General features: G+C 39.9%; 1 protein-coding gene across 3 annotated transcripts in view; it reads right to left on the bottom strand.

Annotated features, from left to right (window-relative positions):
- nlk2 (nemo-like kinase, type 2) overlaps positions 1–25,483 on the bottom strand; it is a 176,522-nt gene that overhangs the window by 5,216 nt on the left and 145,823 nt on the right. For all 3 annotated transcript variants that reach the window (XR_011883145.1, XM_072243366.1, XM_072243367.1), the window contains exons 8-9: positions 2,298–2,384; positions 1,654–1,852 (exon numbers count right to left, since the gene is read on the bottom strand). Coding sequence is in view for 2 of the 3 variants with exons in the window: in XM_072243366.1 (XP_072099467.1) it covers positions 1,654–1,852; positions 2,298–2,384 (286 nt within the window). In the remaining variant the exon portion in view is untranslated. The remainder of the gene's footprint in view (positions 1–1,653; positions 1,853–2,297; positions 2,385–25,483) is intronic.

The raw sequence follows: 25,483 nt of genomic DNA, 5'->3' as shown, positions 1-25,483 counted from the left end.
ACAGTTTTGCATTCTGTGAAAGCCTGTTAGGGAATTCTAGAGATGTGTCCTCAAAAGTACACTGTCTGAGGCCTACCTGTCACTGTGGCCTTGTTATGCATCACTTCTCAACTCTTGGATGCAGAAAATCAGAGAGATCTATTCTCTGCACAAAACTCATGTATGTGCTGGTGGGAGGGAACACAGGCGACAATTCTTAGCTGGCTTGATTTGATCCATCCCATTAATCACTTTTTCTAGCTCTTGGCTCTAAGTCTTTTTTTTTACATTATGGGAATTCACGTTTGCATCCACTTTATAAGCAGCAATTCTACTTCCACCAACTTTTCAAGCTGCAAGTTCAAGACCTCCCACCACTCCAGATGAATCTTTTTTCCTCAGTCCTACTCTAATCTAAGCCCACCTAACCCCACCTCACCAGCGGCTTCTCCCTTCCATTCCAGTCCTGATAAAGGTCTTGGTATGAAACATCGACCGTTTATTCCTCTCCATAGATGCTGCCTGGTCTGCTGAGTTCCTCCAGTATTTTGTGTGTGTTACTCTGGATTTCCAATATCTGAAGAATCTCTTGTGTTTATGACCATATCTTTTAAAAAGTTATAACATAACTTCTCTAATCATAATCTGTACATTAGGCAAAAGAGTACCCTATATGCTTCTTGACCACCTAGATCCCTCTGTTGCTTTACAATTTCAATACCATAGCCATACCTTTGCTTCATTAATCTTCTAACAACCTGACAATTAACACGATGATGTATTGGATGGTCATTTTGAAAGTCTGAGATGATAAAGATTTGTAATAAGTGGTTCATGGGAAATAAAGAGTTAGCAAAGAAGCAGAATTCTGGTGATCAAAGGTATGATTTTGTTCTTTCCAATGTTCAAATGGGCATGTTTGGTGTCTGACTTCATGTTTGAGATTGAAGTAGAAACACCCAATTTCTACTCCCAAACATGGCAAAGCTGGTATGATGCTTTGGTTTAGGTTTTGCTGGCAAATGCCATGAGTTTAAAGGCAACCAAGTTAAGGACTTCAGCATTTGTACAGATCAATGTGGTACTGAACTTACTTGGCAATAGTTGGGGAGTACAGCTGTGGAACTCAATCTTGCCAAAATTCCTCACTACTTACTCCAGAGGACTGGTTCTTGCATTTTTTGCTAACCCATGACCTCAACGGGGCTTGCACTGCAGTGGGGGGGGGGGGGGGCGGAGAGAGTGAGTGTAGGTTTTTAAGTCTCTTAAACCATTTTTGTAATTAACTATGATTTTAGATTTTTTTTCCTGCTTTTCTGATTTTTTTTTGAATAGAATAGAATATACTGTATGATCTAGAAGTTTTAAAAACCCTCAGCTTTCCTGTGAGTTTTGTGGTCAGTGCTACTTCAGTGTCCTTGTGGACTGATGCCTTGTTGCTGGATACTGGGACAATTCTGTGGCAGCAAAACAGGATCCTGTATTTGCATTGGGTGACTGTGGGTGGTAAACGAATGCCAGCATCTATATAAGGTAATAAAGATGCATAACTTGTTATTCGTATCTTGCTACTTGTAAGGTATCACTTCATACACAAAATGATGAAAAAAATCATTCATAGTCTTGGTACAAAACGCTGCAACTACAGGGAACCGTATTCAAAACTGTACTAACCTTTAACCTGCCGAACAGATGTCAGATTTTTTTCGAAGCTGTCATCAAATTTGGGATTGGTGATGGGCTCAAAATCATTGGTGTAAACACGCCCCGTAGAGGTGGTATAACAGCATTTGCACATACAAGTGTGGTATCTAAGCCGTCCTTCATCCAAATATGGATGTGCCAGGGCATCCTTTGCAGAGATTCTTTTTGACTGCCGTGTAAAAGGAACAAAAACTTTTTAACAACAAAAAAGCTACTTTTTTCCCCATTATTTGACTTGAGAGGCAACATTCTACTCTTCAAATCAAATCAAATTATCATTTTTCAGGTTAAATCTATAGAATTGTTTAGTCCCATCAATGATGTCCTTATTAAACGGCTTTACTATAGCTTTAAATGGTATCAAACATTAATAAGTATATTATAACAAAATTACTGAAATGGCGTGAAAATGATACCACATCTACTTGAATTTTCTAACTTATTCCTATCCATCTTAATTAAAGATTGCATACATTTTTGGAACAACAATTCCAATGCTCAGTAACTTGAGCACTATTCAACAGTTATTTTGGATGTTTTCCTGTTAGCATTACCAGTGCTGCAAGGTAATGGAGAAGTGATTCTCATACTGGAAAATAAGTGCGCATACTTACAGGATCAAAGACTAACATCCTGCAGAGGAGGTGGACAGCTTCATGGGTAGCCTGGCTGGATAGCGTATAAAGGACAGGAAGTGATGGCTGTGAAGAGAGGGAAGAAAGGCTTTGAAGACTTCAGTGATTTGCAACAGGATGTGCTATGTCACTTCTAATGTTTGAGTAAATAAAACAGACAAGTTGTGATAAAAACAAATTACAGGAACAGTAACATTAACAAGGCATTTTCAATTTAGGCTTCTGTGTTAAGCATTATTTCAATGATTCTCAGAATAATTTAAGCAGTTTTGTAAATGGCAAACTCCATCTAATTCAGTTTTTATTTTTGGGATTAAAGTGCATAATTAATTAGGGTATGGTTTACTATGAAAGTTCACTAATTTGAAGTGTTTCCCTCTTCACTTCTGTGGCTGAAACACAGAACCTTAATTTCTGATAAAAGAAACAAATCAAAGTCAAATTTACAATTCAATCTGATTTCAGAAGCCAACGAGATCAGATCTAAGCAATGGGAACTTCTAGAGTTTAGCCAGTTCTTGGTTTCACACCAAAGCCAAACAAACAAACTACTTCATCTCAATCCAATCCAAAATTGTGAAACAGAAAAGCAGTATGTTTATTCACACTTTATTGCAGACAATGATTTGTAAAATCTACAAGGGCAAAATGCTTTAGATGTCTGAAGTATGAAATATGTCATAAACTGGAAATACTCATCAGGTTAAATGGTAGCTAGAAATAGAAACAAGGCCAATGCTACAGGTCAATGGCCTCTCATTAAAACTGATGAAATGTCATTAACCTTAGGGTGTTAATTGTTTCTTGCCATACTGTTGAATATTTCCAGCATTTAATGCTTTTCTACTTAATTTGATAAAGTAACCACATTTAAGTTCATGTCTTGCCATTGTTTAAACTAAACTATTTAAGGGCAAGACAATCTAATTTAAAGTTATTATTCAGTCTGTGACATTTACCATGCTTTAGTTACATTAGATGAAATAGACTAACAACAACAGTGCAAATTTAAAATAAACTTGCAAATAAGCAGTCACAAGTAGAATTTGCCAGGCTTCAAAAGCACAAGTAGATTGCTGTACCCGTCAATATTAGCTTAGTTGTTCCATAAAGTGGGCTTAACATCAGATTTTATAAATGCACAAGTAATATACGTAGCTATAAGTATACACTAGTGCAAACTGATATGGGCAATTGTGACTTTCTTGCTCATTCTAATATGGAGTAATTAGTGGTTGACTAGGAATGAGGCAATCAAAAACAGTAAGCCTCATAAAGCACATCCATGTTAATAGACCATAAGACGTAGGAGCAGATTTAGGCCATTTAGCTTATTGAGTTTGCTTCGTCATTTCATCATGGCTAATTTATTATCCCCCCCAACCCCATTCTCCTCGTAACCTTTGACATCATGACTAATCAAGAACCTATCAACCTCTGCTTCAAATATACCCAGATATCCCACCTCTTCCGGAAGTTCCGGGAGTCTCCCGCATATTAATAGTAGCTCCCTGATGCCTGCAAATTATATACAATATCACGGAAATCAATTTTTTTGAGAGGGAGAGAGAGAGAAAGCAAGAGAGAGTGTGAGAGCTACCATGAGAGAGAGCCAGAGCGCGCGAACGACCACGAGAGAGAGCGAGACAGAGAGAGAGTGCGCGCGCGCCATGGCAAAGTGTTCCAAAAAAAGAAAATATAAAAAGTACGTCACCCAGACTACCCTAAAGTGTATCCATGCCTAATAGGGGTAAAAAATAATGACAGTGTTGCTCGCTGCACTGTTTGCAACAGTGACTTTTCTATTGCCCATGGTGGGTTAAGGCTGTAAAAGACATGTTGAGGTGAGTTTAACAGGAGTCATTCGTTCATTAGTATAGTTAACATTATTTAAACTAACTGTCTGGCTGCTAAGGAGCTACTCTATTGCAGACATCCCACCTCTCCTGGAAGTTCCGGGAGTCTCCCGCAAATTGATGGTGCTACCTACCTGAAATGAGTTTTTGCAGGGTGGGATGTCTGTGTACCCAATGACTTGACATCCGAAGCTGACTATGGCAATGAATACCACAGATTCCCTACCCTCTGGCTAAAGAAATTTTTCCTCATTCCCACTCTAAATAGACATCCATTTACTCTGAGGCTGTGCCCTCTGGTCCTAGACTCCCCCACTAGAGGAAACATACTCTTCACATCCAGTCTATCTTGACCTTTCAATATTCGATACATTTCAATGAAACTTCCCGCCCCACCATTCTTCTAAACTCCAGTAAATACAGGCCCAGAGCCACTAAACACCCCTCATACATTAACCCTTACGTTCGCAGAATCATTCTCATGAACCTCCTCTCCATCTTTTCTTTGAAAAAGAGCTCAAAACTGCTCACAATACTCCGAGTGCAGTTTGACTAATGATTTATAAAGCCTCAGCATTACATCCTTACTCTTGCATTCATTTCAAGAGGACTGAATGTTAACATAGCATTTGCCTTTCTTACACTGACCCAACCTGCAAATTAACCTTTAGGAAATCCTGTACTAGGACTCCCAAATCCCTTTACACCTCTGATTTCTGAATGTTCTCCCCATTTAGAAAATAATATATGTCTTTCTTCCTTCTACCAAAGTGCATGACCAAACACTTCAATACACTATATTCCATCTGCCACTTCTTTGCCAATTCTCCCAGTTTGTCTAAGTCTTTCTGCAGACTCCCTGCTTCCTCAACACTACCTGGACCTTCACCTATCTTTGTATCATCAAATTTGGCCACAAAGCCATCAATCCTGTTGTCCAATCATGAACATATAACATGAAAAAAAGCAGTCCCTACCCCTACACTACCCACTGTGGAACACCACTAGTTACTGGTTATCAGCCAGAAACAGCCCCCTTTATTCCCACTCTTTGCCTCCTGCCAATCAGCCAATCGTCTATCCATGCTAGAATCTTTCCTGTAATACCTTATCTTGTTAAGCAGTCTTATGTGTGGCAAAGACCTTCTATAAATCTAAGTAAACAACATCTACTGACTGTCTTTTGTTTAACCTGTCTGTTATTTTCTCAAAGAATTTCAAGAGATTTGTCAGGTTAGATTTCCCCTTATGGAAACCATGCTGACTTTGGCCTACTTTATCATGTGCTTCCAAGTACCCTGAAATCTCATCCTTAATAATGGACTCCAACATCTTCCCATCTACTGAAGTCAGGCTAACTGACCTGTAACTTCTTTTCTTCTTCCTCCTTCCCTTCTTTAAGAGTGGAGTGGAAAGTTGCTAATGTCAGTCCTCCAGAACGATTCCAGATCTAGTGACTCTTGAAAGATCATTACTAATGCCTCCACTATCTCTTCAGCTACCCCTTTCAGAACCCTGGGGTACAGTCCATCTGACTTATCTACCTTCAGACTTTTCAGCTTCCCAAGCACCTCCTCCTTAGTAATAGCGATGACACCTATTTCCGCCCCGACACTCTTGCATTTCTGGCATGCTGATAGTGTCTTCCACAGTGATGACTGACGCAAAATACTTAAGTTTACCTACCATTTCTTTGTCCCCCATTACTACCTTCATTTCACTTGTCAGCCATGGTTGTATTATCCTCCCTTTAGAATACTACTTCATTTTTGGGATGACCTATCCTGTGCCTTCTGAATTACCCCCAGAAAGTTCCAGCCATTGTTATTCTGTTGTCATCCCTGCTAGTGTCTCCTTCCAATTAACTTAGGCCAGCTCTTCTCTTTGTGCCACTGTAATACTGACACAGTGGCATGCAAAAGTTTGGGTGCCCCAGTCAAAATTTCTGTTACTGTGAATAGTTAAGTGAGTAGAGGATGAACTGATTACCAAAAGTCATAAAGTTAAAGATGAAACATTCTTTTCAACATTTTGAGCAAGATTAGTGTATTATTTTTGTTTTGTACAATTTTAGAGTGGAAAAAAAGGAGCACCATACAAAAGTTTGGGCATCCCAAGAGATTTGAGCTCTCAGATGACTTTTACCAAGGTCTCAGACCTTAAATAGCTTGTTAGGGCTATGGCTTGTTCTCAGTCATCGTTAGGAAAGGCCAGGTAATGCAAATTTCAAAGCTTTATAAATACCCTGACTCCTCAAACCTTGTCCCAACAATCAGCAGCCATGGGCTCCTCTAAGCAGCTGCCTGGCACTCTGATAGTTAAAATAAATGATGCCCACAAAGCAGGAGAAGGCTATAAGATAATAAAGCGTTTTCAGGTAGCCGTTTCCTCAGTTCGTAATGTAATTAAGAAATGGCAGTTAACAGGAACAGTGGAGGTCAAGTTGAGGGCTAGAAGACCAAGAAAACCTTCCCAGAGAACTGCTCATAGGATTGCTAGAAAGGCAGATCAAAACCCCCATTTGACTACAAAAGACCTTCAGGAAGATTCCGCAGACTCTGGAGTGGTGGTGCACTGTTCTACTGTGCAGTGACACCTGCATGACACCTGCACAGATATGACCTTCATGGAAGAGTCATCAGAAGAAAACCTTTCCTACGTCCTCACCACAAAATTCAGCGTCAGAAGTTTGCAAAGGAACATCTAAACAAGCCTGACGCATTTTGGAAACAAGTCCTGTGGACTGATGAAGTTAAAATAGAACTTTTTGGCCACAATGAGCAAAGGTATGTTTGGAGAAAAAAGGGTGCAGAATTTCCACCTCTCCAACTGTTAAGCACGGAGGTGGATCAATCATGCTTTGGGCTTGTGCTTCAGCTAGTGGCATGGGGAACATTTCACTGGTAGAGGGAAGAATGAATTCAATTAAATATCAGCAAATTCTGGAAGCAAACACGGTCTGTAAAAAAGCTGAAGATGAAAAGAGGATGGCTTCTACAACAGGATAATGATCCTAAACACACCTCAAAATTCACAATGGACTACCTCAAGAGGTGCAAGCTTAAGGTTTTGCCATGGCCCTCACAGTCCCCTGACCTAAACATCATCGAAAATCTGTGGATAGACCTCAAAAGAGCAGTGCATGCAAGACGGCCCAAGAATCTCACAGAACTAGAAGCCTTTTGCAAGAAAGAATGGGTGAAAATTCCCCAAACAAGAATTGAAAGACTCTTAGCTGGCTACAGAAAGTGTTTACAAGCTGTGATACTTGCCAAAAGGGGTGTTACTAAGTACTGACCATGCAGGGTGCCCAAACTTTTGCTTCGGGCCCTTTTCCTTTTTAGTTATTTTGAAACTGTAAAAGATGAAAATAAAAACTAATCTTGCTTAAAATATTAAAGAAATGTGTCATCTTTAACTTTATGCCTTTTAGAAATCAGGTCATCTTTTATTCGCTTAGCTATTCACAGTAACAGAAATTTTGACTAGGGGTGCCCAAACTTTTGCCTGCCATTTATATCTGACTTTAGCTTCTTATTGTATCCTGCATCTGCTTACCTAACAATGTTACAGTTTGCTGCAGAAATAGTAATGGGTTGAAGTGACTGAACCCAATGTTTGGACAATGATTTAGGTACCTGGCCAGATTGAAAAGGTTAGGGTGTCGGTGCCCGAGGGCGAGGAATGGGCCAGTTCATTTCATCTCACTGCTCTGTGCTGAACCAAGAGTCTGTGGACTTCAGTTCAGAACACTATTGCTTGCATTTATTGTTTGCATGATTTGTTTTCATTTCTCTGCACATTGGGTGTTCAGCAGTCTTTTTTTAAAACTGTGTTCTTTTGGGTTTCTTTGTTTTGTGGCTGCCTGTTAGGAAAGGAATCTCAAAGTTGTATAATGTGTGCATACTTTGATAATAAATGTACTTTGAAAAGGTAAAGCATCTCTATTGTTTTGAACTAACCTATAATACTACTTTCAACATAGCACATTTTAGGCAACAATGCATCCTGCAAATTCCTGAACACATGCCCTATTTGCAATTTATCCCCCTTACATTAGCAGCTGGACGTACTCTGGGCTTTACAAAAAATCTGTCAATTATTAGATTATTTTCAAAGTCAGTTACAGATTTAGGAACATGTACCACTACAGAGCTAAAGTAGGTATGAAAATTGCCCAAGATGATTGATTGAGACAGTGTGAATAGAGAGAAGCTATTCCCATTAGCAGGTAGCTCAAGGCCAAGGGACAGTGATTTATAAAAGATCCAGAGATTAAAGGCTGACAAGGGAACAGCTGCAAAGAAAACTTACATAAAGTAAATTTTTTTCTCTCTGGGAACTCCACAATTGTAAAAAGTGGGAAGAAAACGTATTGGATTGCTCTACAAAGAGTTGCAGAGATCCATTGGCCCAATAACTACCTACAATAACCATCCAATGAATTGAGATACAGTAAATTTTCAAATACATTCATTTCAGCATGGTTCTCCTAATCAGCATAATACTTCTACATCTTCCCACCCCCTTTCACTTGGTACCAAGTCATTCCCTGGCTGCTGGGCTGATTAGATGCAGAGAAAACAGTAGACTTCAACATTTCTGGTTTCTTGCCCAATATGACATTTTTGCCCCAATTCTCTGGTCAACAGCAAGCCAATGATGCTTGTCACTATCTCAGAAAGCTGCTCACAGAAATCCAGCAATCCAAGACAGAGATACTTCCTAGCTCAATCTCAGCTTCTATTAGAACTCAATTCAAAGGGACCTCTGATGCTCAACAACAGCAATACAGACTAAAATGCCAATGACATCAGAATTCTCACTAGATGGTAAACCAGAAAGTTAAAAGCCCTATTTTTATTTTATTTAAAATATGTTTTACTAACCGTAAAGATCAGAACATGCACAGGACTACGGAAGAATCCAACATACCACCTTATTTTTTACTTTAAGTACAATTTAAGTAATTGAGTAAATAACAATCCATAAGCTTGGAAGTACTTTTATTTAGGGTCAGTGAGGTTGTTAAATTAATATAATTTGATATAAACTGTTACACCTCATGCAACAAATAAAAATAACGACCTTTTACTGCAAGTATAGTTTGCATATCGCCATAGACTGGCATTCTATCCGGGGGGGGGGGGGGGGGCGGGGTTCTTCTACTCTCAGTCGCTTCACGCCACAGAAACCGGCAGAAGCACCGGCCTGATGGGCCACAAGGCTTGGGACAGACTTTAACTTTAAACAGTTTGTATATACATGAAGTTATCATTTTATTGACTCAATTAGAAAAGGTGGTAAAACAGCTATCTCAGTGGGGGAGTGGGAAATCAACAGAAAATTCTGGATATTGCCCTTGTACATGCTTGAAGTACCTGACAGCTGCAAGATGTATTGATAGCAAACACAGATTGTTGTACCAAAACTACAACTGTACATTCATAGCCTATATTCATTTACAATCAAACTGTTTGATCTCAATGCTAGTGTAAGTACATGTATGGGCTGATTTTAAATTACCAAACAAAATGGGGAATTTAAATAAGGTTTATCTACTGGCTGCTTACAGATTGCATTTAGCAAATTGCTTTTTCTGCATCTGTTAAGGTATTAGTTACTAGACACACGATAGATAACAAAATGACATTGTGCATTAATGATTGTATTAATGATCCCATGTTTTGCTCCTAGGTTGAGGAATGCAATTTATTTCTTATTCACTTTGAGAGGGTTCTGGGGAGATGGTACATGAATTGTTGCATATAGTGTGATGAAACCCAAGGATTTTGGGATTTCCAGTGGCCAAAAGGAATGATAATATTTTTCCAAGTCAGGAAGATGTCCAAGGAGAAAGCATTGGTGGTGATGTTCCTATGTGCTGATTGCATTTGTAACTGTTGGGTGGTGCAGGTTACAGGCTCAGGCGGTACCATCCAGGAACCCTTAGAATTCTATGGATAGTAATCGTATTTTTAGTGCCAATGCTTAAGATTTAAAAAAAAACAAGCCAGTTATATTGTCTGCTAAGGTATCACGGGTGATCAAAGATTCATACATTCAGGCAATTGGGAAGTAACCCACCACACACTCAAAATGAGCTCTGTGAACAATGAAAAGGCAATGATAAATGAGGGGGTGAATATACACAGCACTGAACCTGTTCGTCTCCAAGATATTTATGTGCTTTGTCCTGAAGGAAAAGGAGCTCCTCTTTCTCTTTGATCTGCTCAGTTAGCTGTGGCTTGTTATACACATTTACAGTGTGGGGTAGCTTCAGTGGGATGGCATTTTCTTTCCATGTACAGCACCTTCATATTGGGAAATCATTCAGTCTATTTGTCTGTATGGATCTTTCAAACAGAAACTGTCCAATCCCTTCCCTTTTTAAGCTCTAGGTATATAGCTTTATAGGTCACCACATTTCTAGTTCCCATCCACTTTGTAAATGTGATGGGGATTTGCCTTTATCACTATTCGCAGCAGTGTATTCCGCACTACTGAAGGGATTACCATCCATCTGGCTGAAAGAAAATGTTATCAACCTCTCATTTCCCCTCATGTTCCAAAGACTAATCAAATCTTTCCTATATTTTATACAGCCAAAATTTTCCATTCTTAGGAATAGTTAGGACGTGGTCAGTGATGTACAGCAAAGCCTACCACACATCAGTACATTGTGCTCTTGGGGCTTCCAAGGGAGATATTTCCTAGGGACAGGATATGTTTAAGAATTTGGCTTTGAGAAAGATTGCATCACAAGGTTTAGAGAAAAATGTGATGTCACATCTCAGAAAAATTAGTCAAGGGCTGCAAAATGTTAGTTCAGTGGAACATATGGTGTTCAAAGTTCAAAGTAAATTTATTATCAAAGTACACATACATCATCTTTCTTTTCTTTTTCAATCTTTTTATTAAGTTTCAGATTAATATACATAACAATATTAATGATACAAAGAGATCGGTATAATATTGATAATGGTTAATGTATACAAGCATAATTCCAGTAAAATATATAATTCAAGCCTCCCAATCTCTAAGTAATTGAACATGAAAAAACAATTTTATAAAGAACCCCCTAAACTAAAACAAAACTGGGATATCCTATTCCTTCGGATAAAAACATTATTTGTCATTAACTCCGCTCCTCCATAGATAAACAAAAGATTATTAAAAAACGAAAGGGTTCTGAAAGGGACAACTTACATCATATGAAAATGTTGAATAAATGGTTTCCAGGTTTCTTCAAATTTAACTGAAGAATCAACCATACCACACCTAATTTTTTCCAGGTTTAAACATAATATAGTTTGAGAAAACCATTGAAAAGTAGGAGGAGGATCCGAATCTTTCCATTTAAGTAAGATGGATCTTTTAGCTATCACTGTAACAAATGCAATCAGACGGCAAGCTGAAAAGGGTAAATGACCAACATCTGTCACTGGTAATCCAAAAATAGCAGTAATAGGGTGAGGTTTTAAATTTATAGGTAAAACTGTTGAAATAATATCAAAAATATCTTTCCAATATTTATCTAAAAGAGGGCAAGACCAAAACATATGTGTCAGAGAGGCCACCTCAGAATTACATCTGTCACACACAGGATTTAGATCACATACATCATCATAAAAGCCTGAGATTCAATTCCTCGCGGGCATCCTCAAATCCATAACAGAATAATAACTTTAACAGAATCAATGAAAGACTGCACCAACTGGTTATCCAACTAGTGTGGAAAAGACAACAAAATGCACAAATACAAAAGGAAAGAATAATAAATAAGCAATATATATTGAGAACATGCAATGAAGAGTCCTTGAAATTAGTCCATAGATTGTGGGAACATTTCAGTGATGGGGGCACGTGAAGTTGAGTGAAGTTGTCCCACTGGTTCAAGAGCCTGATGGTATTCCTGAACCCGCTGGTTGTGAGTCCCAAGGTTCCTGTACCTTCTTCCTGATGGAAACTGTGAGAAGAGGATATGACATGGGTGGTCGGGGTCGCTGATGATGGAAGCTATTTTCCTGTAACAACACTTGTGTAGATATGTTCAATAGTGAGGAGAACATTATCCATGATAGATGAAGCCGTATCCACTACCTTGTAGGGGATTTTCCATTCAAGAGTATTGGTGTTCCTATACCAGGCTATGATGCAGCCAGTCAATATACCCTCCACCACATATCTATAAAACCATGTCAAAGTTTTAAATGTCTCTCCGAATCTTTGCAAACTTCTAAGGTAGAGGCACCACCATGCTTTCTTCGTAAGTGCACCTACGTGCTAGATCCAGGACAGGTCTTCTGAAATGATAACACTGAGGAATTTAAAGTTGCTGACCCTTTCCACCTCTGATCCTCCGATGAGGACTGGCTCATGGTCCTCTGGCTTCCTCCTCCTGAAGTCAATAATCAGCTCCTTAGTCTTGCTGACATGACTTGATCTCCCCCTTATGTGCTGATTCATCCCCACCTTTTATTCAGCCTACAACAATGGTGTCATCAGCAAACTCGAATATGGCATTGGTGCTATGCTTAGCCACACAGTCATGAGTGTAAAACAAATACAGCAGCGGGGTAAGCAAGCACACACAGCCTTCTGGTGCACCTGTGCTGATGGAGATTGTGGAGATGTTGTTGCCCTCTGCAAGTGTGGAAATCAAGGATCTAATTGTACGAGGTATTGACGCCAATGTCTTGAAGTTTATTGATTAGTTTACAGGGGACAATAGTATTGAGTGCCGAGTTGCATTCAATAAAAAACATTCTGATATTTGCACCTTTGCTGTCCTAAAGTTCCAGGATTGAGTGAACAGCCAATGAGATAGCATATGCTATGGACTTCTTGTGCTGGTAGGCAAATTACAGTAGATCAAAATCAACTCCTGCCTGAGAAGTGACATGTTTCATCACCAACCTCTCAAAACACTTCATCACTGTGGATGTAAGCGCTACTGCATGATAGTCATTGAGGCAGGTTACCACATTCTACTTAGGCACCGGTATAATTGAAGCAGATGGGTACCTCACACTGCCAGAGTGAGAAGTTAAAGCTCAGTAAACACTTCAGCCAGTTGATCAGCACAATTCGTCGGTACTTTGTCAGGATGCCACAATTAGTAATTACTTGGTTGAATACTACAATTTTCTAGAGAGCTTTAGAAGAATACAAATTTGTACATAAATAGATATCACGTTTTGCGGGTAAGAACAAATCATTTCTTCTAGTTCTCCTTTGTTTAATTGCTCTTCTTTCTCTTTACTCAAATGAAACAGTATAAACATGCTGTTTTATTAGAAAGGGAGGAGAAGATGGCAATGCGATGCAGCTTGCAGCGGCCACTCCGGTGATGATCATAGCTGTTATCTGTCAAGTAGGGTGCCGTGCACAATCCTGATTTGATGGAGACCGACGTGAGAGCACGGAGGAACATCTAGTGAAACTTCTGAAATGCCTGCTTCGCTGCCACTGCTGCTGTGTGATCCAGAATCTCCGGAGGGGAAGGCCCCGAGTCCTCGGCTTTGCTTGTTGCTCAACGGCTGGGGCTGGGTCAAAGCGCTCAGCAGATGATGGCGCCCGGTGCTCGGTGTCGGAGGCTCAAAGTTTTCGGACGGACTCGGGGTCCGCTGCGGTCGGGTGCTTCCAATGCATCGGCAAGTTTGCGGTGCTTGGAAGTTCATGGCGGAGAGTTTCTCCCTTCTACCGTCTGCGTGAGATGATGGGGCTATTGGGACTTGAGACTTTTTTTTTTACCATGCCCATGGTATGCTCTTTATCAAATTACGGTATTGCTTTGCACTGTTGTAACTATATGTTATAATTATGTGGTTTTGTCAGTTTTAGTCTTGGTTTGTCTTGGGTTTCTTGTGATATCTCTCTGGAGGAACCTTGTATCATTTTTTAATGCATGCATTTCTAAATGACAATAAACGAGGACTGAGTGTCCTCCATAATCTAATCTAAAAAAAAGTTCAGAAATTTCTAGAATAACTAAAAAAAGCACTTTAATAATTGAATCACATTCTAAATACTTAGATCTGTATAAATTGGACTTCCCTTTTGTCTCTAAAAATGGTTTACTCTGACCATTTAGCTGAGGGACAGAAACTGGCCAGCATTTAAATAATCATTCAAAGTTCAAAGTTAATTTATTTAATTACATATATATCACCATATACTTACCCCCCACCTCCCCGAGATTCATTTTCTTGCAGGTATTCACAGTAAATACAAAGGAACACAATATAAGCAATGAAAGAACACATACAAGACTGACTAACAACTAACATGCAAGAGAACAAAATATACAAATACAGAAAGAAAAAAATAAATTAAACAGTAAATATCAAGAAAATGAGACGAAGAGTCATTGAAAATGAGTCCATAGGTTGAGGGAACAGTTGTGTTGGGGAGAATGAAGTTATCTCCTCTGGTTCAAGAAGCTAATGGTTGAATGCTAACAACTGTTCCTGAACCTTCCATACCTTCTTCCTGATGGCAGCAGTGAGGAGAGAGCATGGTCTGGATGGTGGGGATCCCAGATGATAGATATTCATCTTTTATGAGTCTATACTGAGTTTTTACTGTGGATTATGAAAGCCAAAAAACAATCTTTTCCTTACTTGATAATATACACAATGCTGGAAGAACTCAGCAGGTCAGGCAACATCTATGAAAATGAGTAAACAGTTGATGATTTGGGACGAGACCCTTCATTAGGACTGGAAAAGAAGGGGGAAAACTCCTTTTCCTTACTTATAATAAATAAATAAAGGCATCCGGTAGTCTTGGGAGAGTCTTCACTCTCCAGGGCACAGGCCTGGGCAAGGTTGTATTGGAAGAACAGCAGTTGCCCATGCTGCAAGTCTCCCCTCTTCACGACACCAATGTTGTCCAAGGGAAGGGCATTAGGACCCATACAGCTTGGCACCAGCGTCGTCGCACAGCAATGTATGATTAAGTGCCTTGCTCAAGAACACAACACGTTCCCTCGGCTGGTGCTCGAACTCATGACCTTCAGGTAGCTAGTCCAATGCCTTAACCACTTGGCCATGTGCCCACACTTTCCTTACTTAACATCCCAGATATCACCCGCAATCAGCGGATAGAGATTGGGTTTCAGAAGCTCACTGCAATTTTCTCTTCTCTACTCAGGGTCACTGAAACCAAATGTAGCATCACATGACACAGCACAAATGAGATCAGCTAACATATTACACCAGCAATTAGAACCAATATGATTTAACACACTATGCATGCCAACCTCCAGGGCACCATACAACATCAAAAGATGTAAGCATTCTGCAGGTTGCTCGGGATTGGAAAATGGAAGTGGACTTGGGGAAAAAAAAGCTTGTGTTTCCCCCAGACATTGCGGCTACAACACTCCGGCCAGACATGGTCCTGTGGTTCACAACAGCCAAGCTGGCATATGTTGTGGAATTGACAGTACCATGGGAAGATGGTGTCGAAGAAGCTTATGAGAGGAAAAAGACCAAGTACTCTGAACTGGCAACTGAAGCTGCCCAGAATGGCTGGAAGAACAAGTTTTTCCCTGTAGAAGTGGTATGCAGGGGATTCGTTGCTACATCTACGACCAGTCTATTGAGGAAGATGGGGGTGAGGGGTCACTCCCTCCAACAAGCAATCAAGTCCTTGTCAAATGCAGCAGAAGAAAGCAGCAATTAGATTTGGATTAAAAGGAAAGATAACAACTGGGCTGCAAGATGAAGACAGGAGGGTATGGAACTGAGGGGGGTGCACCTGGGACGCAAGGTGGCACTGTTGAGCCCTCTGGGGACGTCGTGGGCTTATCAACGAAACATCAAAGAAGGAGGGTACCCACCTGATGACCCCAATGACGTACCTACCCTCCCTCCTTGTCACCACTCCAAGCCCACTGCCAACATCAAGAGTGCCGACTTACCATAGGGATTGAAACATCAAGTCCTAGTAGCTCTACTGCAATGAGCAAAAAGCCAATCCTAGGCTTTTGTTTTTGAGAAATGGAACTACATCAGAAAATATTGATGTTGTTTAAACTTCAGCTTTGTAAATTGACTCAATTCTATTACCTCTGAGTGTAAGATTTAATTACAAATAGTATCTTGTGCATTCCTTTTCTTTCTTGACCCCCTTGGTACCTTGTTCATGCATTTTCACATACTGTATTTTAATACAACAGTAACAAGGACTAAGGCCACAGGATAAATGTTAAACAAAAACCCTAAATTTCAAGTTTTGAATTTATATCAAAATATTCTCTCCTCTTTTGCAAGCCTCATTTAACTCAAGTATTGTAGCACAAAATGCAAAAGATCTCTGGAAGGTAGCTTTAAAATCTTGGTTAACCAGACATCCTTCATTATAAAACTGTTTAAGGGCTCTGACAGTCAAATAGGTTAACTCCATATAACACATCATGAAATACAGATTGCCTACTGCCACTGAACAACAAATGGCTTATCACCCTTAGAAGTTCCCCACTCTCATGAATATTTTATCTCCCACCAACAGCAAACGAACAACACTAATTCATTGGTATAATTGATATGAACTACCAATTCACTGATATAATTTATTAGTCCACATTTATCTACATAGCTAGAGAATTTTATGATTTCAGTACATAAAGTGAAAATACAAACTTTTTATTTAGTATACTGAACACCCCAATTTTTATAGAAGTTGCAAATATAATTCTTCTGCAAATATAAATATAATTTTTCCAATAAATTGGAGGAGTTGCACAAAACAAGCTAATACAACAAATTTTTTCCCCAAAACCAGCTCAAGTAATTAGATCGGGAATTGGGTGGGGCATAAACCAATGTGCAAACAATGGGCCAAGACAACATTTATTACCCAACTCAAGTGAACTGGCAATCTTTTTTCCAGAACCACTGCAGCTTCCGTGTCAAACATATCCCCACAAAGTTGTTACTTTTTAAAAATACAGTGGATTGTGGATGATTGGACGCATCAAGAACAGGACAATTTGGCACAATTAAGCGGCTGACCTAATTAGCTGAAGTTTCATGGAAACAGTTAAAGGTATAAGAAAAAACTGAGCAACAAATTATGTATTAAATGAAATACAGAACAAATTAGAACACAACAGTACAATAAAACTGTGCATTTGTTCCTAATGGTTTTCAGCAGAGGAATTCATCCAGTGTATGTATGCTGCAGTGTTCTTTTGATTGACTGTAAATGAATAAAATCACTGCCAATACCTAGTGCAGATAATGGACTGCCTTCATACAATGCTTTTGTAAATTTTATTCTCCAAATCTTTATTTTCATTGTAACATTCAAGATGATTGTCGATGCCTACAAATTTTTTTTTTGTAATTCCTAACTTGTTGATGCTTTGAAATAGTTTCAGTTTCACTACCAGCTGTTTCTGGCATCTCCAAGCTTGAATGCTTGAAACGGCAGTGGTCAAAACAGTTCTTATTGTCTTACTGCTTATTTCTTGCCAACATATGAGGAGTGCTTGGCAGTTTTAGAATAAAAACACACAAACGACACTATTTAAAAACCCTTTGCTCCAAGCACAATGTAGTGCCTAATGGCCTCACATGTGCACATGACTGATGCTTGTCAAGGAGATAATGCTGAGCCTTTATAAGACACTAGTCAGGCCCCACTTAAGAGTATTGTCATCCAGTTTCGCATATCTTAGAAAGGATGTGTCATCATTGGAGAGAGTCCAGAGGAGGCTCACAAGGATGATTCTAGGAATGAAGGAGTTAATATATGAGGAGCACTTGGCAGCTTTAGAATTAAGAAGGATGCAAGGGGGGGGATCTCATTGAAACCTACCGAATGTTGAAAGGACTAGAAAGGGTGGATGTGGAGAGGATGTTTCCTATGGTGGGAGTATCCAGAACTAGAGGGAACAGCCTCAAAATTGAGGGATGACCTTTTAGAACAGAAAGGAATTTTTTTTAGCCAGAGTAGTGAATCTGTGGAATGCTTTGCCACAGACTGCAGTGGAGATCGAACGCAGGTATACTTAAAGTGGAAGGTGACAGTTTCCTGATTGGTCAGGGCATCAAAGAATATGGCAAGAAGGCAGGTGTATGGAATTGACTGGGAACCAGGATCAGCCATGATGGAATAGCGGAGCAGATTCGATGTGCTGAATGTTCTAATTCTGCTCCTATGTCTCGACCTGTGTTCTAATTCTGCTCCTATATTCTTGACCTGTGGCTCTGACATCAATTGCTATGAAGTGCTTCGAGAAATTGGTTATGGCACACATCAACCACAGCCTACTGGTCAACCTCGACGCTTTGCAATTTGCCTCCCGGAGCAACAGGCCAATGGCAAATGCCATCTCTCTGGCCCTACATTCCTCCTCAGAACACCTGGAGAATAAAGCCGCATACGTAAGGCTCCTTTTCATTGACTACAGCTCTGCCTTTAATACCATCACTCCAAATAAACTGATTCCTAAGCTCCAGAACCTGGGCCTTAGCACTCAGATCTGCAACTTCCTCACAGACAGGACCCAGGCTGTAAAAATAGGGGACAAGCTCTCCTCTACAATCACTGTGAGCATCGGTGCCCCACAAGGCTGTGTACTCAGCCCCCTGCTGTACTCACTGTACACCTGTGATTGTGTAGCCAAGTTTCCATCAAACTCAGTATATAAGTTTGCTGATGACACAACAATTATAGGCCATATCTCGGGTAATGATGAGTTTGAGTACAGAGAGGAAATTATGAACCTAGTGGCATGGTGCGAAGACAATAACCTACCCTCAACATCAGCAAGACAAAGGAATTGGTTGTTGACTCCAGAAGGAGTAGCGGACCGCACGACCCAATTTACATCGGTGGTGCGCAAGTGGAACAGGTCAAAAGCTTTAAGTTCTTTGGGGTCAATATCACAAATGACCTGATTTGGTCCAACCAAGCAGAGTTCACTGCCAAGAAGGCCCACCAGCGCCTTTACTTCCTGAGAAAACTAAAGAAATTTGGCCTGTCCCCTAAAACCCTCACTAATTTTTATAGATGCACCGTGGAAAGAATTCTTCTAGGGTGCATCAGAACCTGGTATGGAAGTTGTCCTGTCCAAGACCGAAAGAAGCTGCAGAAGATCGTGAACACGGCACAGCACATCACACAAACCAATCTTCCGTCCGTGGACTCACTGTACACCGCACACTGTCGCAGCAGTGCTGCCAGGATAATCAAGGACACGACCCACCCAGCCAACACACTTTTCGTCCCTCTTTCCTCCGGGAGAAGGTTCAGGAGCTTAAAGACTCGTATGGCCAGATTTGGGAACAGCTTCCTTCCAACTGTGATAAGACTGCTGAACGGATCCTGACCCGGATCTGGGCTGTACCCTCCAAGTATCCGGACCTGCCTCTTGTTTTTTTTGCACTACCTTACTTCCCATTTCTCTATTTTCTATTTATGATTTATAATTTACATTTTTAATATTTACTAATTTTAACTATTTTTAATATTTAATATTTGTAATCCAGGGAGTGTGAAGCGCAGAATCAAATATCGCTGTGATGATTGTACGTTCTAGTACCAATTGTCTGGCGACAATAAAGTATAAAGCATAACGTATATCTTATGGTCTTAAATTACCTTGTCTTACTTTATATAGACCTGACTTGTGTCAAATAATTTCCTTTTGTATGTAACCTTTATGCAGTGAATGAATGTAAAATTGTGAATTAAATCAGAGCTAGTATTGGAGAATAAATGTACTTATGTTCAAGTGTTCAAAAAAATCTATAACCAGCAACAACACAGCTGATACCAGGTAATAAATGGACTGGGAATAACTGAATTGAAAAATGCAGACATTTCACTGAAATTATAAATGTATAGACATACTTGCTTTTATATATCAATTATGTAAACTAATAATACTGAAACCACCCTTACCAGGAGGCATTGTAATGAGATAAACTCAGATGCCAATTAGATACATCTCCCTGTTAATGCAAATATCTATCAACCAATCATGCAGCAACAACTGAACACATAAAAGCATGTAGACATAATCAAGAGGTTCAGTTGTTGTTCAGACCAAACATCAGAATGGGAAATGTTGTATATGTGGCCTGATTACACAACAATGCTATTAATAAAAATGCTGGAGACAGGAGCTTAGGTTCATGGTTCTTTACTGGCAGAAACTGAACTCGCCACACATGTACATCAATACGCGCCTAATAGTGCATGCTCAAAATGCGTCTAATAGCGCAATGTGTTACTGAAACATAAAGTAGTCCCTTATTATACTGTAGGCTATACGGTGCACTCCTCCGCTTTTATTTTAATAGTGTATCAACCGTTTTTTTTACTGGGGCATTATCTAAACAAATATGTTTACCCTTAACATACAAATGTCTACCACTTGTTTACTTAGCAACTTAATAATATCAAATTATAACAAAGTAACGTAATAATATCGAATTATAACAAGCCTTTTGTTAAATTTTTGGTCTAAGACCCATTTATAACTCAAGTCTCTGGGGGGAGGGGCGGTCTTCTCTAGATTGTCTGGCACGGAAACAAATAGGTCTTCACTCTATTGTCTGGAATAAATTGAACAATCCACAAATTGGCAGGTTCCTCCATTTTGCAAAGATGACGAAAGCAAAGTGAAATCCGTGCAAAGGTGAATGTTATTCTTAAAAAATATGTACAATCATCAAAACTGAGATGGTATTGGAAAGGGTCTTCAAATAGTGTGTTCTTCAGTCTGTCAAAAAACTTGTTTGTTTTAATAGATTTCCATATAAAAGTCATGAACAGTTGACCTCTGAGCATAGGGAGTTAAGAAGATGTGCGCCTCCAACTTGCTAAGAGTTCTAGGCAGCAGATCGCCTCCATATAATGCAGAGTCCTCTGTGCAGCTGTCCTAGATATATACGCATCTTTGTGCTATCACTTGTTTTCCTTACCCATATCTCATTTGTTCCAACTGAGTTAATTACACAGCCAATCTTCATATTCTCCTTAGATTCCAAATAGATAACCTGACCTTTATGATACCATCTCTTATCAAATATAACTTTCCATCTTCTATTTGTGCTTCATATCTTTGTGCTGGTGATTCAGCAGGAGTACTGGGAAGATGCTCAGGAGAAGACAGAGATGCTGGTCTTTTCGGAGATTTAAGCTTAGTGAGAGTTCATAGATCTTCTATTATCTGTTAGCAAGTAATATAACTGCGCAGGTGCAGGTTTTGGTCTTTTGTCTGTAATTGGAACAGGGTCATTAGGTCTCTTCCTTAGTTTCCTAGTCGTTATTGGCTTTACCTCTGCAGAATCTCCTGTGAGTTCCATTGTTAGCCTCTCATTCTCAATCATCTTTTTCTTTTCTTCTAACTCAATCTTTTTATTTTCAAATTCCTTCACTGCTGCTTTCTTCTCTTTAATATAATTCCTTTCCACTTGTTCTGTCTCCAGTTGCAGAAAAAGCTCTGCATTTTGTATTCTTTCCTTGTATTGTTCATCTAGTTTCTTCATCTTTTTCTGATACTCCTGCTAAGTGCCTTCCTACAACTGCTGTAGCTGTCTTTTGAGAGATGTCAATTTCTCCTAGTACATCTGCTCTTTTACTTCCAGGCAGTCTTCATCATCCTGCTTATTGGCAATATCTGTCTCCCTTGCATCCTCTATATCTTCATTTGAGTTTCAGCCACGGATACTGCGTTAGTCCTCATTGTCAACACTGTCTAGCTCCTCGTTGTTGTAATAGTCAACAATGGGTGAGAGCAGAGCTGCAGACATTTTCCCCACCGAGCTTCCCTCCTTTGTTGACACATCTAGTGCCTTGATGGTGTGCCAATCCAACTGGATTTTCCTGAGCCATCCATGTCCCAGCAACGGTGGTCTTCCATTTTTCAGTACTTAGAGGTTCAGCTGCTGTATTTTGTCTCCGTAGGTCACTGTCACTTTAATTTTTCTTTTGGGACGCACTTTCTGTCCTGTGTAAGTCTTTAGCAGTAGTTTAGTTTGTTTCAGAGGTATGTGAAAAAACAGCCGTTTGTAATCTCGTGTACAGAGATCACTGTTAAAGCTGAGCCTGTGTCCAACTCCATTTTCAGTCTCACGTCTGCCACTTGTGGAGTGATCCTTATTACTCTTCGATCATCTGTCTCTTTCATGCTGTGAAGTTGCAGAAAAGACAATTCTCTTTCGTCTGAGTTGTTTTCATCAGAAGTGCTTTCTTCCATTTTGTGTACATTGTTGTGTTTTCCTTTCTGGGGTTTCTTGTTTCTCTGTATTTTGTCCTTTTTCTGCTGTTTACTAGCTTTGCATACTCAGCCAGTGTGGCCCGGTTAACCAGTTTCTGCATTGTCTTTAAACCAAAAGTCATCAGGGTCATGTGACATGTTCCCACAACAGTAACATTGTTTACTAGCTTTGCATACTCTGTGTGGCCCTGTTTGCCACAGTTTCTGCATTCTTTGTCTTTAAACCAACAGTCATCAGGGTCATGTGACATGTTCCCACAACAGTAACATTTCTTTCCTTCATTTCTGCTCAGTGACATTTTATTCGTAGCATATTCCAGAGATTTTTGTTGTATCTCTGAAGCACCCCGCGCTGCTGTTTCCACTGATATTGCAATGTTCAGCGCCCTCTCTAATGTAAAGTCTTTTTCTCCCAGGAGCTTCTTCTGTGTGGTTTCACAGTGCATGCCACACACTAACCTGTCCCTCAATGCCTCCGATAGACCAGCTCCAAATTGACAATGTTCTGATAATTTGCGCAATTCAGCACAATATTCAGAAATGCTTTCATTTTTGCTCTGATTCCATTTGTGAAATTTAAATCTTTCAGCAATGACCAGTGGTTTGGGATTTAAATGCTGTTGGAGAGCGTCTACTATTTGCTTGAACGTTTTGTCCGCTGGCTTTTCAGGGGTTAACAAGCTCCATAGTAGGCTGTATGTTTTTGCTCCCATAATACTGAGTAAGACACTGGCTTTCTTTTCATCATAAACACCGTTAGCCTCACAATATAACTCCACTCTCTAAATGCAAGTTGCCCAGTCTTCAATGCCACTATCAAATGCTGTAATGGTTCCAATCATTGCCATCTTTGTTATGTTAATTTAGCCCCGTTTTCCCCTTGTTTTCTTTTTGACTCACCTGACCTTTCTGCTAACGCCAAGAATGCACTCCGTCTAGATGTGTGTGTGTCACTCCTTTTTATCTCCTTTCTGAGGCAGGCAGACCCTCAGCCCCTGGGGGTCAGCGCCAGCTGTGGTCTCGCCTGGACCTGCTGCGGCTCCGACTGTGTCTCTTGGTCTCCCGACGTTCCCGACCCTGGCTGTGCTCCCGCTTCTTTTCAGACTCGTGGCCTCGCTCTGCCTCCTTCTCCCTCGGCTCGTTCCTTGCGCTCTTCTTCCGAGTGTCGTTATCAATTAAAACACGGCGCTCCGATACGATGTAGGTTCATTAACCTCGTCGCCAATTTGTTGTGTATGTGGCCTTGTTACAATGCTATTAATAAAAACACTGGAGACGGGAGCTAAGGTTCATGGTTCTTTACTGGCAAAAACCAAACTCGGCACACGTACAGATCAATACACGCCTAATAGCGCATTCAACGTGTTACTAAAACATAAAGTAGTCCCTTATTATACTGTAGGCTATATGGTAAAGGAAAGAAATGTGATTGAAAGTGACTTTAACAGTGGAATGATCGTTGGTGCCAGAAGGAAGGCTTTTGAGTTTCTCAGAAACAGAATTGCAGGAGATCACACACACAACAGTCTCAAGTCTAGCGCATAGAGAATAATGTGAAAAACTAAATGCATCCAGTGAGTGGCAGTGCTGTGGGTGAAAATGCCTTTATAATGAGAGAGGTCAGAGTAGAATGGCCGGACTCAAGCTGACAGGAAGGCATCAGTAACATGCAATGGTTAACGTTGATGTGCAGAAAAATATTTCTGAATGAACATGTCAAGGTTTGAAATAGATGGGCTACAGCAGCAGAAGACCAATCGGGCTCCACCCTTGTCTTAATAAAGTGGCCACTGAGTGTATATAACAATTACTATATAATATCTGGGCAGCTGGGGCTCATCAGATGTGTCTGGCACCTCATCTAGAAGAAAAACTCTGATCTCAAACTTCTGCTGCCCTGTGGCTATACCTACACATGGGGAAGGCTTTGGGTGCAAACCCAAAGGAAAAATTCACAGCTGGCGTCACTAAGATAGTCCTACGTTGAGTTCAACACTAACTGGCAACTCCTGCAACACTGTTGGTGCCAAGCCTTTATTAGTTTCTGCTGTTTCTTTGGATTCATCAACTGCATGGAGAGGGAGAACCTGCTGTATGGGTAATATCTTGTTATCTATATCATACTGTCCTGGCTTGCATATCAACTGACAAACAGACAGCTAGGATGCAACATCCATGGTCGACCCTGACCAAATGAGGGCCTCAAACTATATGACAAGTTTAAATAGGTTTAGTGTAGGTAGTAGTAGAAGTGCTAGCACACAACATTTAATGCTGTTAATACATGTAAGGATATTATTCCATAACTGTTTAAGCAAAAGTAGTGAACAGCATATTTTGGATTGGCCGAAGTGCATTATACTTCCTTCAATGGCTGAGAATGACGCTGTAAATCACAAACATTATTTCCTTGCCTGAAGGCAAGTGAAGAAGACATGGCAATATAGTGAAGTGTAATAAAACTGAAGTGAAAGCATGAGATTAAACAAAATTTTGGGATTTAGATCAATGGACAATTTGGCACAGGGGAAAGAAAATAGGATAAAAAGACATTTCAACTCATGTAGTGGTATTATTACAAGCAAAGGCTTTTGTAAGTATCTTGTAGGTTGCTGAAAGACTATGTAAGGAATATTGTACCTGGTAATACAGCGGATTCCAGTTCTGGTTAATTAGGGCACATTGGAGCAGTACATTTTGACCCAATTAAGCAGCTGGCCCAAGTAGCCAATTTCATCATTAAAAAAAGGTATGAAGAAGACAAACTACCATTTTAAATATGTAAATTATCTATTTAAATGAAATACATAATATATTAGAACAATACTAATACTACAGTACTATAAAATAAGCTAGTTTCAAATAGCTATTGATGGAGGAATTCATCCAGTATATGATGCCGTGTTCTTTTGATTAACTGTAAGTGAACAAAATCCTCGCAGGTACCTAGTGCAGATGATGGACTGCCTTCATACAATGTTTTTGAGATCCTCCAAATCTTCATTTCCATTGTAAAATTCAAGATGATTGTTGATACAATTAAATTCTTCACAATTCCTAACTTG

This window comes from Mobula birostris, chromosome 25, assembly GCF_030028105.1.
Source record: "Mobula birostris isolate sMobBir1 chromosome 25, sMobBir1.hap1, whole genome shotgun sequence".
Lineage (NCBI taxonomy): Eukaryota > Metazoa > Chordata > Chondrichthyes > Myliobatiformes > Myliobatidae > Mobula > Mobula birostris.
This window is presented reverse-complemented; position numbering and strand designations above follow the sequence as displayed.